The sequence below is a fragment of the Macrosteles quadrilineatus genome, unplaced genomic scaffold, assembly GCF_028750875.1.
Source record: "Macrosteles quadrilineatus isolate MER2022 unplaced genomic scaffold, UCM_ALF_1.0 Scaffold_8__2_contigs__length_117827958, whole genome shotgun sequence".
NCBI classification, from domain to species: Eukaryota; Metazoa; Arthropoda; class Insecta; order Hemiptera; family Cicadellidae; genus Macrosteles; species Macrosteles quadrilineatus.
Genome location: NW_026542601.1, coordinates 57,167,200 through 57,181,848, shown reverse-complemented (window position 1 = coordinate 57,181,848; position 14,649 = coordinate 57,167,200). Strand labels below are relative to the sequence as shown.

At 36.0% G+C, this 14,649-nt stretch overlaps 2 protein-coding genes across 2 annotated transcripts in view; one reads left to right on the top strand and one right to left on the bottom strand.

Moving 5' to 3' along the window:
• Window positions 1-1,212: 1,212 nt before the first annotated feature.
• The window catches only part of LOC128999984 (vacuolar protein sorting-associated protein 72 homolog), a 29,054-nt gene continuing 15,617 nt past the window's right edge, over window positions 1,213-14,649 (top strand). The window contains exons 1-3 of the mRNA XM_054426812.1: window positions 1,213-1,437; window positions 9,635-9,769; window positions 11,411-11,543. Of these exons, the coding sequence (XP_054282787.1) occupies window positions 9,636-9,769; window positions 11,411-11,543 (267 nt within the window). The 5' untranslated portion in view covers window positions 1,213-1,437; window position 9,635. The remainder of the gene's footprint in view (window positions 1,438-9,634; window positions 9,770-11,410; window positions 11,544-14,649) is intronic.
• Window positions 2,626-4,946, bottom strand: LOC129000404 (uncharacterized protein K02A2.6-like). The gene is made up of 2 exons (XM_054427368.1): window positions 4,466-4,946; window positions 2,626-3,749 (listed from the first exon to the last, which is right to left on the bottom strand). Exons 1-2 carry the CDS (start codon window positions 4,944-4,946, stop codon window positions 2,626-2,628), a joined length of 1,605 nt encoding a protein of 534 aa, XP_054283343.1.

The window sequence follows — 14,649 nt, the reverse complement described above, 5'->3', positions numbered from 1 at the left end:
CCATATTACTGATGATGCTAACAGATAGAGGACACTTTAACGGACACGACAGTATCTACATTATGTACCTGGGGAGTAGGTTAGGGGGGGTAAAACACGTAAGATAAGTTAAATGTAATTTTAAGACTTTCTAACCTACATGTATGGATGGAAACTTACCATATGTCACGAGACCAATTATTCCACTCAAAATGTAAAGCACAAAGGCTATTCTTGCAAATTTAAAGTCAATACACTGAATGAAGGACCAACTGGATGAAATAGATAGAGCGGCATATGACAAAGCGGTATTAAATGTATTCTCTTCCATGGTGTCAAGGCCCAGAACTTTTAAGGTTAGGCCTATTTTAAATTCAAAATAACTAAACCAGTCTACCTATACACTGTTTGTTACATATTAAAATGTAGCCGTAGCCTATGCCTAGGCCGGTTCAATATGCCAATAAATAGGTAGGCCCTAGGTGACTCTGTTCAACAAAATTCACGGATTCGGTAGCTAGGTATAACCTTACCTACTTCAGTTATTAGGCTACCAACAAAATAATGAAAAATTAAAGAATATTACTGTACAGTCCCAACATTGCCACCTCTTCACATAGCACAAAACTCAAAAACAAAAAATAAAATGTAACTCATATGACACTGACACTGACAGTCGTGACAGAATATTTTACACTAGTATTTATTTAGCAGAACTTTACTTGGTTTGCATTGCAATTGCAGCGCAGTAGCCGCAGCCGACCGACAGACGCCTTTTACTTTTTTTTGCGTTTAAATTTTAATTTACTGTAGCAGGCTTCGTTGGGCTTCATGTAACTTGAAACTATCAATATTTCTAATTAAACAGCAATCTTTTTTACATTTCGATTTCGATTTTGGCTTACATTACTATACGATTCGATACCAAAGCAGTTTAAAGTACATGGTTCTCCAATACATATATATATATATATATGAATTTGAACGGATAGTGTTTTTGGCCTCTAGGGACCTCAAAACGAAAAAAAATCGGTCCCGCGTCCAGGTCTTACCATGAGCACTACGGTAATAGCATTGACTTTATAATTTTATATAGCTTATTCCCTATAGGGGAAATTCGCTAAAACTCACTGAACTCCTGAAGCCTGGTCCTGAGTTTTATTTGGCTGTTTTGTTTTGTTTGCATTCCGGCATTCGTTTTTGTCGAACTCAATATTTTGTTTGTGTTTGGTGTTGTTTAGTTAGTATGTAAACAAACAGGCTACGCTACGAGAGAGTTGTGTTGTGTGCATAAAAAGTTTAGCTAACTTAACTTATCCTATATTTCAAATTAAAAATATTCTCTTTCTTGTTTTAGCTGCAGTTATAGTGACATAATGATCGTGTTAAAATGTATATAAATCTCCTGAGGATCCAGGCTATACTTAGACTACTGTATTTTGAAAAATAACCTAGTAGGTAAGTTGGCTAGTTTTAGCATTACAGAGCCTAGAAATGTTAGGTAGTTAACAAATTTGCTTCCTTAGCAAATTTGAACAAATTTAGGCTATCCTTATTATATTAAAATGAATATGCCTAAGTGTTTTTGAATGTTTTACTTCTTTAGGCTGTGAATACAAAATCTCTATGATGTAGCCTACCAATGTGTAGGCCTAGGCTAAGTTAGTCCTTTTAATGAGTTTCGGCTCTTGGCCTCTTGGGTACAGTTTCTTTACTGGGTTATGCTAATATCGATTGAAACTATCGAATTATATAGGCCTAAGTTATATCTAGGCCCTATTATAGGTGTTGATCACCTAGTTTTACTAATAAAAGTTCACATTTTGTATAAGAAAATAGAAAGTTAGTATTTACTAAATCACAATCTGTAAGTAAACATAAACAATTCAACAAGTAAACAATAGTAGTTTACGCAACGATTGTGTTAAGTGAGTCTTTACGACACGAGTAGAAAATTTAAGGCACGAGCCTTGGCGAGTGCCTTAAAAACTTCTACGAGTGTCGTAAAGACTATTAACGCGAGTTGCGTACACTACTTTACCTACAACCGTTTTTTAATTACTATCAATATGGATTTAATTACTAACAATCACTAATGATAACTTTTTAGAGAGGTTATGTTTTCGTGTATTGTCATTGCCACTGAAAGTGATGCAACGACTTGTTGTATAATCAGCTGATTTCCTGTAATTACGTGTTTGTTAAACTTTGTTAAATATTACATTGCTAGCAGCATTCTTACCATAAATAATATTGTATCAGGTACAATTCGGCAAATATTTCATTTATTTTTGGACTTCCACCAACTTAATTAAGAATACGCGAGTATCAACATGAACAAGTCGGATCAACAATTAAATTGGTCAACTGATCAGCTGATTAGTTGACGTTCGAAGCATTACAATTTTAATTCTTTTCTCTCAATACTTGAACCTCATTGGTCCGTTACCTGTGTGGATATGAGAAAACTATGCGGATATGAAATGAAACTATGCGGATATGAAAGTAAACAGCTGTAAAGTGAAACTTTTCAATTCTAAGAACTGGACTGAAATGGCTACTTTAAAAAACGGTCGTAGGTAAAATAATGATTTGAACACATGTTAGAAATAAAATGTAAATAAAACATATGTAACACCTCCTCCTCTATTTACTGTGCTGCTGCACTTTACGAAGAATCAGCTGGTCAACATGTCTTCTTATTATTCGTCCATCTTCTAGCTGAACTACGTACATTACATGTCCTTGCTTTTTAGTTATATAGCCCGAATACCACTTGGACGAACCATTGACATATTTCCGCGCTTTCACTTTATCTCCAACTTTGAAATTCCTTTTTATACCGACTTGGACTCCCTTCTTCTGATATTTGTTCGGTTCTAATGTTGGAACAATTATTGCAAGGTTTGTTTGTACACTCCTTCCAAACATTATGTGGTATGCTGATGTACCAGTTGAATTCGGGGATTGCCTGAGCTGCATTAAGAGTCTTTGTATTTTATTTTGCAGCGTACCCTTTTCTCCCTCCATGGATTTTAACACCTTCTTGACAGTCTGTACGTATCTTTCAGCCTGGCCGTTTGAGTTTGGATGGTATGGTGCCGTTGTTCTGTGAATAATCCCACATTCATTCATGAAGTTTTTGAACTCTTGAGAAACAAACTGTCTTCCATTATCTGAAACTAAGATGTGAGGAAACCCAAAAGTTGAGAAGATTTTCCGTAATTCTTGGACTGTCCATGTACTTGTAGTTGTTTTTGTCTGTATCACCTCCACCCACTTACTAAAGGCATCCACTAATATCAGGTACTGTTGGCCATCTGTTGGTCCTAAGAAATCAATGTGCACCCTCTCCCATGGGTTAGAAGGTTGTTCCCATGGATGGATAGTTTTTCTCGGGTTGTTGCATTTTTCAATGCATTGTCGACATTCAGCTACCATCTCTTCAATATCCTTGTGTATACATTTCCACCAGCAAAAACTGCGAGCTAAAGCCTTCATTTTTATTCCTCCTAAATGAGCTACGTGTAGTTCTCGAAGCACATGAGGTCTGAGAGATTGAGGTATCATGACTCTCCAGCCCTTCAGTACACAATCATCTTGAATGGACAGCTCATTATCGTGAAATCCGTATTGTTCAACAGATTGTCCCAATTTTAAGGCCTGTAGGACTGGACCCAAAACAGCATCGTTGAGAGTTTCCTTAGCCACCACGGTACTGTTGATATTGAGTGTTTCCAGTTGATTTATGTGGTACTTCGAGAGGTCATCTACAGAATGTTCTTGAACAACTTCGATAGGGAAACGTGTAAGATAATCTGCATTGCAATGATGAGCGGTTTGCCTGTAGGCCTACTCTATGTCATAGTCGAACCCGGAGAGAAAGTGAGTATAGTTGAATATCCGTGTTGCCGAGATTGTTGGCAAGGTCTTTTCTGGATTAAAAATTGACACTAGGGGTTTGTGATCTGTGATCAAAGTAAATTTGCGGCCATAACAAAACGGGAAAAACTTTTTCAGGCCCCAATATATTCCCAAGGCTTCCTTATCGATTTGAGAGTATTTTTGTTCAGATTTTGACAAGGATCGAGAGGCAAAGGCAATTGGCCTGTCTGTTCCATCCCTATAGCGGTGTGAAAGAACGGCTCCTACACCTACCGGCGAAGCATCAGTAGCCAAGACCAGCGGCAAGCTAGGATCAAAGTGCACCAATACGTCGTCACTTGTAATAATTTCCTTAATCTTCAGAAAACTCTGTTTACAAGCAGAGCTCCATTTAAAAGTGTTTCCTTTTCGTAGCAGCTGATTCAAAGGATGTAGTAGTGTAGCAAAATTCTTTATGAATTTGTTGTAATAATTTGCAAGGCCTAGGAATGTTCGGAGTTCAGTTACGTTCTCTGGTCTTTTACATTTTAAAATGCTCTGTATTTTAGCATCTGACTTGTGTAGTCCTTTGCTATCGATCACATGACCTGGAAAAACTTACACTTTTCCCTATTTAGCCTCAAATCATTTAACTTCAGTCGTTCAAACACCTGTTCCAGTCGGCGAAGAAGCTGTTCCCTGTTAGATCCTTGGACAATTACGTCGTCAAAGAAACATTGTACGCCTTCTAAGTTATGTAATGTTTTGTCCATGAATCTTTGCCATAACAAGAGTGCCACTTTTACACCAAACATTAATCTGTTCACTTTAAACAGCCCTTTATGAGTACTGATTGTTTGCATGATGGCACTGTCTTTGTCCATCTCTATGTGCAAGTATGCATTGCTGATATCAAGAGTACAAAATATCTTTCCACAATGCATCTTTGACATGATATCATCGATCCGAGGTATAGGGTAATGTTCGTCTTTGTTCAAAGTCACCTTGTAGTCAGCACATATTCTGACTGAACCATTGGGTTTGACAACCGGCACAATGGGTGTCCCCCAATCGGATGATTCGACACGTGTGATTATACCCATGAAGTCTCCAGTCTTTCAAGTTCCTTCTCTACTTTTTCTTGTAATGCATATGGCATGTGTCTCGGTTTGATGTAAATTGGCTGGGTTTTGTCTTTTACATTAAAATGACCCTTTTTGTTTGGTATTTTCCCAATGCCTTCTTTGAAAATGTCCTCATATCGAATTATTAAATCATCTAGTTCTTGAATGTTTTCGTTTTCTTCACTCGAATTCAATGAATGTATGTCAGCTGCATCAAGTTGAATCTCTCTTATCCATTCTCTTCCGAATATAGAGTCTACACACTTGTTAATCAATGTACAGTTTTCCAACAAAACTTTGATCTTTATACTGAACATTTACAAAAACAACTTCTCTTGGATTGATTATTTCCCCAGTCTTGGGTTGAACATTTGTCTTGAAAATCCTTTTTGGAGAGTTTAAAAGCCTAAATGTATCATATGATACAATGCTAAGAGGTGCTCCTGTATCTAATTCCATTGTCATGAGTCGTCCTTCCACTTTTACCTCGAGCATTGAATCTTGTCATTTGATTTTGAATTAAGTTTGTAAATTTCATGACTGTCATCGCTTGTATTTTCTGCGGTTTCATCAGATTGTTTTACTTCTTTGTTTGGTTTTCTTAGACATACTCTTGCTAAGTGACCAAATCGTTTACAAGAGTTGCATTCTGCATTTTTGAACTTACATTGATGTGCTCTATGTGAATCATCACCACATCTACCTATAACATTTGTTTCTCAGTTTCTCCAAACGAGATTGATACCCAGAGAGATGTTTACTTAACTTACTATCTGGTTGTTTGTTCTTGCTCGATACTTGGTGTACTTCCTCTTGATTTTCATTTGTCTTTAGTATTCTGCTCTCACTTTAAGCTAGTTCCAATGTAGCAGCCTTTTCGACTACTTCTTTAAACAGTTGCAATAGTTTATCTTGAAGAAGTTGAAGACGTATATCAGAGTCTTTTAGTCCCCTGACAAACTGCATTTGAAGTAGAATTTCAGACACGGATTCATTACAACTTGTACAAGTAAACTGACATTCTACGCTGAGCTTTCTAAGAGCATTAGCGTAAGCTTGTACAGATTCATTACATAATTGGATACCTGTTGTAAATTTGTGCTGACGAGCCCAAATACTGGGTTTTGGTTCTAGTTGAGCCATTAACATGTGAATCAATTCCTCATATGGCTTGTTATGTGGGTCATCTGGTATGCAAAGATCGTATAGCTGTTCATGTATTTGTGGGGTGATTGCCTGTAAAAATAAATCCACTTTGACTTTTGGATTTAAGTTTCCCCGTAATTTTGTGTAGTTTTCAAAGCGTCGAGTGAAGTTTTGAAAACTTCCTCTGGTGTATGCGGCTGTAAAGGAATATTAGATACATTTTGAGATGTTGCAGAAGCAGACATTGCTGCATGTGTAATGTACTTTTTCTTTTCTGCTTCAAGGAATATTCGTATCTCTCTATATATTTCTTCTAACTGCCATTGAATTTCTAATTCACTTTCTACTGAATCCGTGTGAAGCTCAATATTTGACTGTGTAACTTCAATTTCAGTCCATATTGCTAAAAGTTTATCTGAGTAGTAAGTGCATGTATCTTGAGAATGTTCACATGTAGGTAAATCGTCCTTGAGTTTGTTTAGGCGTAGTTCTAGTAGTTTCCTTTTCTTTAGACATAGGTCAAATTCTTTTCTACTTACCATTTTACTCGTCGCCATTGTTGATTCCACTAGTTTTACTAATAAAAGTTCACATTTTGTATAAGAAAATAGAAAGTTAGTATTTATTAAATCACAATCTGTAAGTAAACATTTATGTTACAGATTGTGATTGTTTATAAACAATTCAACAAGTGAACAAAATAATAATTTGAACACATGTTAGAAATAAAATGTAAATAAAACATATGTAACAATAGGCCTAAAATCAGTCTGTCATAACCTAACCTAACCAACAAAACTTACTGATGGTGAAAAAATCGCATGAGGTTTGCTAATCGAATCTATAGTATCAATCGATATTAGCATAGCCCAGTTAACCCTAGCAGTGGCCAATGTAAGAAGTGGGGAATGGCCAACCCATTTGGGCGATTTTGCAGACCTTTTTTTGAAAATTTGTTTGATTTTTTTTTAAATTTCAAAAGCGGCCTTGGTATTTTTTTTTCTACGGATTTTTTTATGGGAAATTCACTATTACTTAGGCCTATACATTTTGTAGACAATCTAATTCCCTACATAGAAAAATATAGGTAACATGTTAGGAAAATATTTTTTTTTATAAGTTTTTGGGGCGAAATATAATAACAAACGGAGAACCGAAAAAATTGAAAACCGTAAGTTATACAGTGTTATTTTTGTTGTTGTAAAAAGTTATATAATGTGTTTAACTTACTAATAATGATATATACATAGCAAAAAGCTAATGAAGTGAGGAATAAAAAAAAGTCATCATAAAGTTTATGGTAAAAATATTTTTTATTTATAAATAAAATAATGTTTTTGTATTTTAGCGATTTTGTGAGAAAAAAAATCATAGTATTTAGTCCCTAACTAACTTAGTATAACACTTTTGTACCAAATGTTTTTACTACAAACCAACATAAAACATCTTGTAGTGTTTTCAATAAAAAATTTTTGTTTTTACGTGCTAGGGGCATAATAATATAGGCTAAATAAATGGAAAACCTCAAAATACAACCAAAAGAAAAATAGTCTACAACCTTTTATAAACACAATTTGACACTATTCAGTAAATATTCATGCATAGGCCTAAATAAATACATGAAGATTACTGTTATAAGGCCTACACATACACATTTCTAAAAAAATATGAAATAATAACGAATTTAGTAATCAATCGCGGATAAAACAAGAGCGAAAACTCACCGGCAACAACACGCAATGGCGAATACAAGGCACTTTGTGTATGAGATCTTGACAGTAGTGACACACTTTCGTCGTCTTAGTGAGAGAAACCGAAAATAACCCTGAGCGCAGGGCTGCCACTATCACAAGCTACATTTCTTCCTCTTCAAAATGACATATTGTATGACTAGTAATAGTAACTTACACTGTATGTAATTTGTATTTTCCATAGAGTCACCTGACGACAGTTGGCCATTTGTTATAAATTTCGAAAACAGCTGTTTTCATAAAATCTTATCGGTTGTCCAATCAATATTTAGTTCTAAAATATCACTACCAAAATGAAGATAAAATCAATGGCTATACAGTGGTACCACCCGCAACATTCCAAGACGAAAATTACCCGAGCAGGGTAATGCCAAACAAGACGTGTTTTGCCAGTTCCCAAGGGTCCGCTGCTAGAGTCGTGCCGCACCAAAAATTCATTTGATTTCTAATCGTCGTGATAACAATGTCCTGCTACAGGGTTTGTTTATGTAATAAAACGAAAGTTCATAATGTGATCTTTCGAATGGTAGGCTATATATATTATTCTCATCTGAGTTGATTATAACTAGGCCTATTTTTTTACCGTTAAAATAATTTCGGCCCATACCGTCACCAGACGACGGCTGGCCATTCTAAGCATTAACGTCAAACCGTCACCAGACGACGGTTGGCCACTGCTAGGATTAAGGAACTGTACCCGGCCTCTTTTACTAAGGCTGCACTTTAGTTTACGTCCTATACTCATTCAAATGAAAAATATTAATTTATCGGTTATTTCTTTCAGTTAGTTAGGTTAGGTTTCAACCTAACCAACCAAACATGAAAAGATATATCGATCGATATATTTATTCGAATGAATGTAGGACGTAGAATAAAGTGCAGCCCTTACTTACTTGAAATAGGTTGAAGCCATAATATATAACTATACCGTAACTTAAACACACCATTATAATTTCATTATTAAGATTGCTTAAGTATATTTGGTCTAGGCTACAACTCTATCTTCGTATTTGGTAATTAACCCTTTTACCGCCACGGACATATACAACATTGCGCGTGAAGACCGCCGATCGCTACGTCAGCTGACTGTCTGAAGGTCGCCAACCCAACAGCTGGCGACACGAAAATCATTGACTATAGGAACATCTTAAGTGATTCATTAGTCTTAATGTTTCCCTCAAAGAAAATTTAATCTCATTAAAGGGATATAAATGGGCTGACTTACACCTTGTCCTTTTAGGCATGTTGGGATGGGAGGTCGTTCTTTATGTTGGTTCGGGGCTGTAGTAAGTGCTTTGAAGTCAGGTTGGGTTAGGTAGGTAAAGTTTAGGTTATAATGAACGGAGTTGTTAGTTTATGTTATCCCCAGAATTTTTTTGTCTGATAAAACACTGGGTAAGACACTGCAAAATACTATTTCAAAACTGCTTCCAAGCAACTCTGAGCGTAATTATATTTTAATATTTTCAGATACACATCATTTAACTTTTAGGTCCCCTTCCTTTGTCTCATGTATTAGCCCTGAAGCTGGTTGAAAGGCCAAGAGTAATGTCGATCGCTTATTTAATTTGAAAAAATCATGACCAATTCACAAAGTTAATAGGTACCTACTTTGTTCTGCCTGGATGTGAATTACAAGAAAGTGAAGGCCTAAAGTACATAACTAAATGACTGGCCTGCTGTAATTGCATTTTGCAGCTTAAGAAGGATATAGGCCTACCTATGACTTTTTACATGCCATCTCATTAATGCTTAGATATTATTTTTCAGCATGGCAGCTACCAGAGAAAAACGGTGCAATGCTGGTAATAAGTTGGCAAAACTATTGAATGAAGAGGAGGAAGATGAATTTTATAAAACTACCTATGGAGGGTTTGAAGAAGTTGAAAACGATGATGACTATCAGTAAGTGAAAATTGCGTCCATTTGATATTGCATTTTTTTTATGTTTGTTGAAACCTGTAAACACCCGTAGGATTAACTTATTGTTGGGTTATTTTTCCTATTATAAAAAAAGGGCAACCAGATGACATTAGAAAGCAAACATAGGGGAAAAAATACTGATACTTATACTTTATACTTTTCTTTGAAATGTCGACCATACAAAGTAGGTATTTTAAGCCAAGTATGAATGGAGATGAATGTATGATGAGTGGCGCGATCTTGTAGTCTTGTTAGTGACTAAGGCCGACATATTCCTTAGACACAGCTGTTAATTAATAGCCCATACAGCTAATGGCGACTAAGGGACCTACAGTTTATAGTGGAATCCGAACCACTTTTTTTCCTTGGTATATACGAATTGGTCTAATTATCAGGATAGTACTGCGGATAGTCGTAGTACTCACCCGTGCGGACGTTAATCCACACCAAGGAGTATCGCATAATATATGCAATACAAAATAGATACAAAAGGATATGCATGTAATGTCTAGACCTTTACTTATGAAACTTGTTATAGATGTTATAGAATAGATATTATAGATGTTATAGAAACGGATAACTTAAATTGATGTTATAGTTGTATTTTGTATTATATCTATAAATATTTTTTTATTTACCGCTTTATTAAAAACCATGAAACCTGATCGCTCCGCTCATCTGGCTTTCACTGCTATGCAAGCAATCCTAGTTATTATTATTATTATAATTACGTAAGGCGATTCTTTGCGTTGAAATTGTGGGCGAATAGGATGTCGTAGAACGACGGGAAAAATAGTGGAATTCCCAAAATTTTAACCGAAATTTAGATGTAACGTAAAATATTCTCCATAAGAATAGCATTAGAAGCCATACACAGCTGATTTTTGTTATATTTTTGAGCCAGTATTCGATACATGCAGTTGGTTTACTTCTGCAATGCACTGTATACTATATTAAAACCAGGGATAACGTTATCTATAATTGAGACTTTTTAGAACACAAAACCAAACCAAAGATTTTTGTGTCAATTGTCAATATTGGACAAACATTGGAATTTATTGGTAACGGAAAAAATTCAAAATATTGTAAATTTAAAATTCCCATGTTATTCTTATGGAGAATATTGTAAAACGTTGTAGTTTGCATGTTTATGGATATATTTTGATCAAATTTGGCCAATTTATTTATTTTATAGTAAGCTATTAATATTTTACAAAAAATACACTTTATTAGTTTCCTTGTAGCAGCAAACCTAGGTAGGCCTACTCGTTCAACCTAATGTTATTTAAATAGATTTAATTGGAAATTAATTAAGAGAAATAGAAATTCGCTTAGTCGGCAGGTTTGCTGCGGCGGGGGTATTTTTATTGTTTAGGGGCAGTGGTAGAACATTATGGCTATGGTAGATGTGCTAGACTATTATAGCATACCGTAAATTAAAAGAATTAAATGTTCTTAAACCGGGCCCTCTCCCATTGCTAACGCAAATCACGAGTATAACTGGTGCAATAAGCATTTTATACCTATGTACGCTAACCCCGTACGAAGGACAGGTACTCTGCTAGTATATAAATATAGGTCTTGCTGTAGTTTAGTTCATTGATTTACATCTTAATTTTCAAGATCTGAAGAAGAGGCTGAAGATGAAGTCGATTCAGATTTCAGTATTGAAGAGAATGATGAAGTGAAATCTGACAATGAAGATGAAGACTCAAAAAAGAGACAGAAGAAGGGTGTTTTCACTAAAGCTTACAAGGTAAGCTCAACTTTGTTTCAGGCCTATATGTACTAAGTTATAATTTAAATAAATAATCCCATTTAGAATTAGGTAGATTAATAGACTACTCTAAAAAAGATATTATAGTTTTAGGTCTATGTAAAAACGAACAACTAAATAGCTTACCTATTACTGTAACTTACATGTTCTAATTTTAATCAGAATCAAAAAATACTACCACAGAAAACTTTCCATTTACCTTGCTGGATTTTCACTAAAATATTTCAAAAAAATTTTCAAGTTTGCTGCCTTAGGGAAGGTAAAAAGGTATGATTTTTTAATTGGAATATTGATAGCTTAACAAATTTCCCAACTTCAATTAAAATACAGGGTCATCAAAAAAGGTGTCCGGGATTTTATATTGTAATTACTGGAATACAAGCGAGTTATCTGTAGGTACGAAATAAAAGTGAAAATGTTTAGCAACTCTCAGAGTTTTTGTGTCATTCTGGACACAAAACAGACCTTTTGTGGACCTTTCGGGTCACGTGACTCGTGTGCTTATGCGCATTTGTACTTCCAGCTCCGCGCTTACTGAGACTGGCAGTAGTGTAGTGGCAGTCATGGCTACCGTACAACAGAAGGCGCAGTGTGTTTTATGGTATGCGGAATTCAAATCAGTCGTGTTAGTGCAACTTTATGTCTACCTACTTAATGTCCAAATTTAGTCGTATTCGTTAAACTTTTTGTTGTAATTCTTTATAAATAATAAAAGGTAAATCAGGTAAAAAGTGTATTAGGCCTATTTCACTAACATCAAAAATAGAAACTAACATAAATAATAACAATTAAAAGAATAAAGATCATATGATCAGCCGGTAATTAAAATGCAGTCTATTAAATAATCATAACAATCTTCCCCGCATAAGTTTGAGCTCACACATAAGCTTGAAGGTAACTTGGCAGTTGTCGAACACGTGTTGATCTGCGTAACTGTCAATTCGGACTTCAACGGGAATCTGGATGTAACATCAGGATGCTGAGCCTCCACTACTGGTATTTGGCCATTCGTGGAACGTCGAGGTGATTGATCTTCAATTCTGACTGACTTCATCAGGAAACTGGATGTCACATTCAGGATGTTGAGCCTCCACTACTGGTATATGGCCTGTAGAGCATTGTAAAGCTATTATCCCTGCAGTGGCGATGATAAGAGCTCACAGGCTCCCCACCCCCCCCCCCCGCAAGTTTGTTCAACATCACATGTATTACCGCCTAAACTTGACAACGGCATCTCCCGAGGCGTCATCTTCGTCTTCCATGATCGTGGCAAAATCGTGAATACTTCTCGTAGTCATGGAAGAAACATTATCATACTCTACCATGATTGCAAATGCAGCCAAACCTATGACATGATCAGATAACAACATCATCGTCTCCCGCCTTCATGGCCCAATCCCTATCCCACGTCCAGTGGTGACGGCGGAAATAATTTTTTCCACAATCGCGGCAAAATCCTAGATATATCTCTCGCAGAAAATGAAACATTATTATCGTCTTCCCTAATTTGGCAAAATAATGAACATCTCCTGCGGCCGCGAAGACATCATCATCGTCACCCGCGGGGAAATGTTCTTGTCGATAACCGCAATCGTAATAAAAGCGTAGGCTTAATCTTTCAATTTCGTGAGCAAGACTCTCGTGGATATAAAAGCTTTTCTTTTAATTAGGCATTATTGTATTGAGTACTGAAAAAATCGGCTCGAGCTTGATTTTCTGACTTTGTACTTGATCTCTCTTAAGTTTGTAGGCCAGGCTCTGCTCAGCTCGAAAATCGACATTATATTATAAAAATCAACCGTTTCCCAAGCAAACCAATTTTAAACTGATCTGATTTTGCCTGAGGCCCATAGGTAAGTAACATTTTCTACCTGACTCAACGTAAACAAATCTAAAGTGCAGCCTCATAATAGTAAGAAATGAAAGGAAATGAAAATCCTTCTTTAGCATCAAGAATGAAATTATTTATTAGCTAGTGCCCTAGCCACCTAGGTTAATTTGCCGATTTGATCGTTTAAAGTTAGAAATTGTAAAGTTCATTTGGTTGAATCATCATGGAGGACCCTCTCTGGTGTGACCCGCCGGGGGCTAGAAGGATTAACATTAATGTTTTATCCTCCTAGGCCGGGGGCCACATTGTCTCTTAATACGGCCCTATTATAGCGCCTTCATACAGTCCACGAGGACAGTTGATGCAACCTGCATGACTGATGACAATTCATTTACTTGAGTTGGTAGAGAGTTTATATCGATCGGTCAAGTAATAGTGTCAGTTTAGTTGTAAACAACTTGTCCTATAGTTGTCAACAGGTCAACGCTGGGCAGAAACCATGGGCCCGTAAGTAAGTTGTCCCTATTCAGACGCCTCCTCGAGACCTAATCCTATTATTGCGCGTGATGGACTGCATTGACAGTGCAGTACGCCAATTTGAAATTTGTTATTTTATTAATTTGTTATTTATCTTTGGACCCCACCCCCCCCCCCCTGCAACTTCAATGATAGCCCACCCCTAAATTGGCAAAAACCCCTAAAAAAACAACAAAAAGTTACAAAAAAAGATTTTAAACACGCCTATATATTGGTGAGTGATTCCAAAATTTAGGCAGTCCACAGCCTGGGAAAAGTGTGATGGAAATCAATAGCAAAATTAATTCCTAACACATTTAAATTTTAGACCTTTTTACAAAAAATAAACATATAATTAATCATTTTTATACATATAGTAACTGAGAAAATAAGGTCCGCACATAACATAAATAATGTGCTAACCTAAGGTAATCTTATATGCTACAAGTTTGTTTTTTTTTACTTATAAACTGTGGTAAATATTGGCCAATTTATATCAGTTTCATACCAATTTTATCAGGATTTCAAGACGCATCAGAATATGACATTTGTTTTCATGAAATTAATAAAATAACAAATTTCAAATTGGCGTACTGCACTGTCGATGCAGTCCATCACGCGCCCAGCGAAACGGCAAATAGGATTAGGTCTCGAGGAGGCGTCTGAATAGGGACAAATTACTTTCGGGCCCATGGTTTCTGCCCAGCGTTGACCTGTCGACAACTATAGTGCTCTTGC

Excerpts from the sequence above, each read along its gene's own strand:
- LOC129000404 (XM_054427368.1), bottom strand. The coding sequence starts at position 4,946 with ATGGGTATAATCACACGTGTCGAATCATCCGATTGGGGGACACCCATT. Across the intron at positions 3,750-4,465 it reads GAGGCTAAATAGGGAAAAGT|ATGACCTCTCGAAGTACCAC; the intron begins GTAAGTTTTTCC and ends AACATTCTGTAG.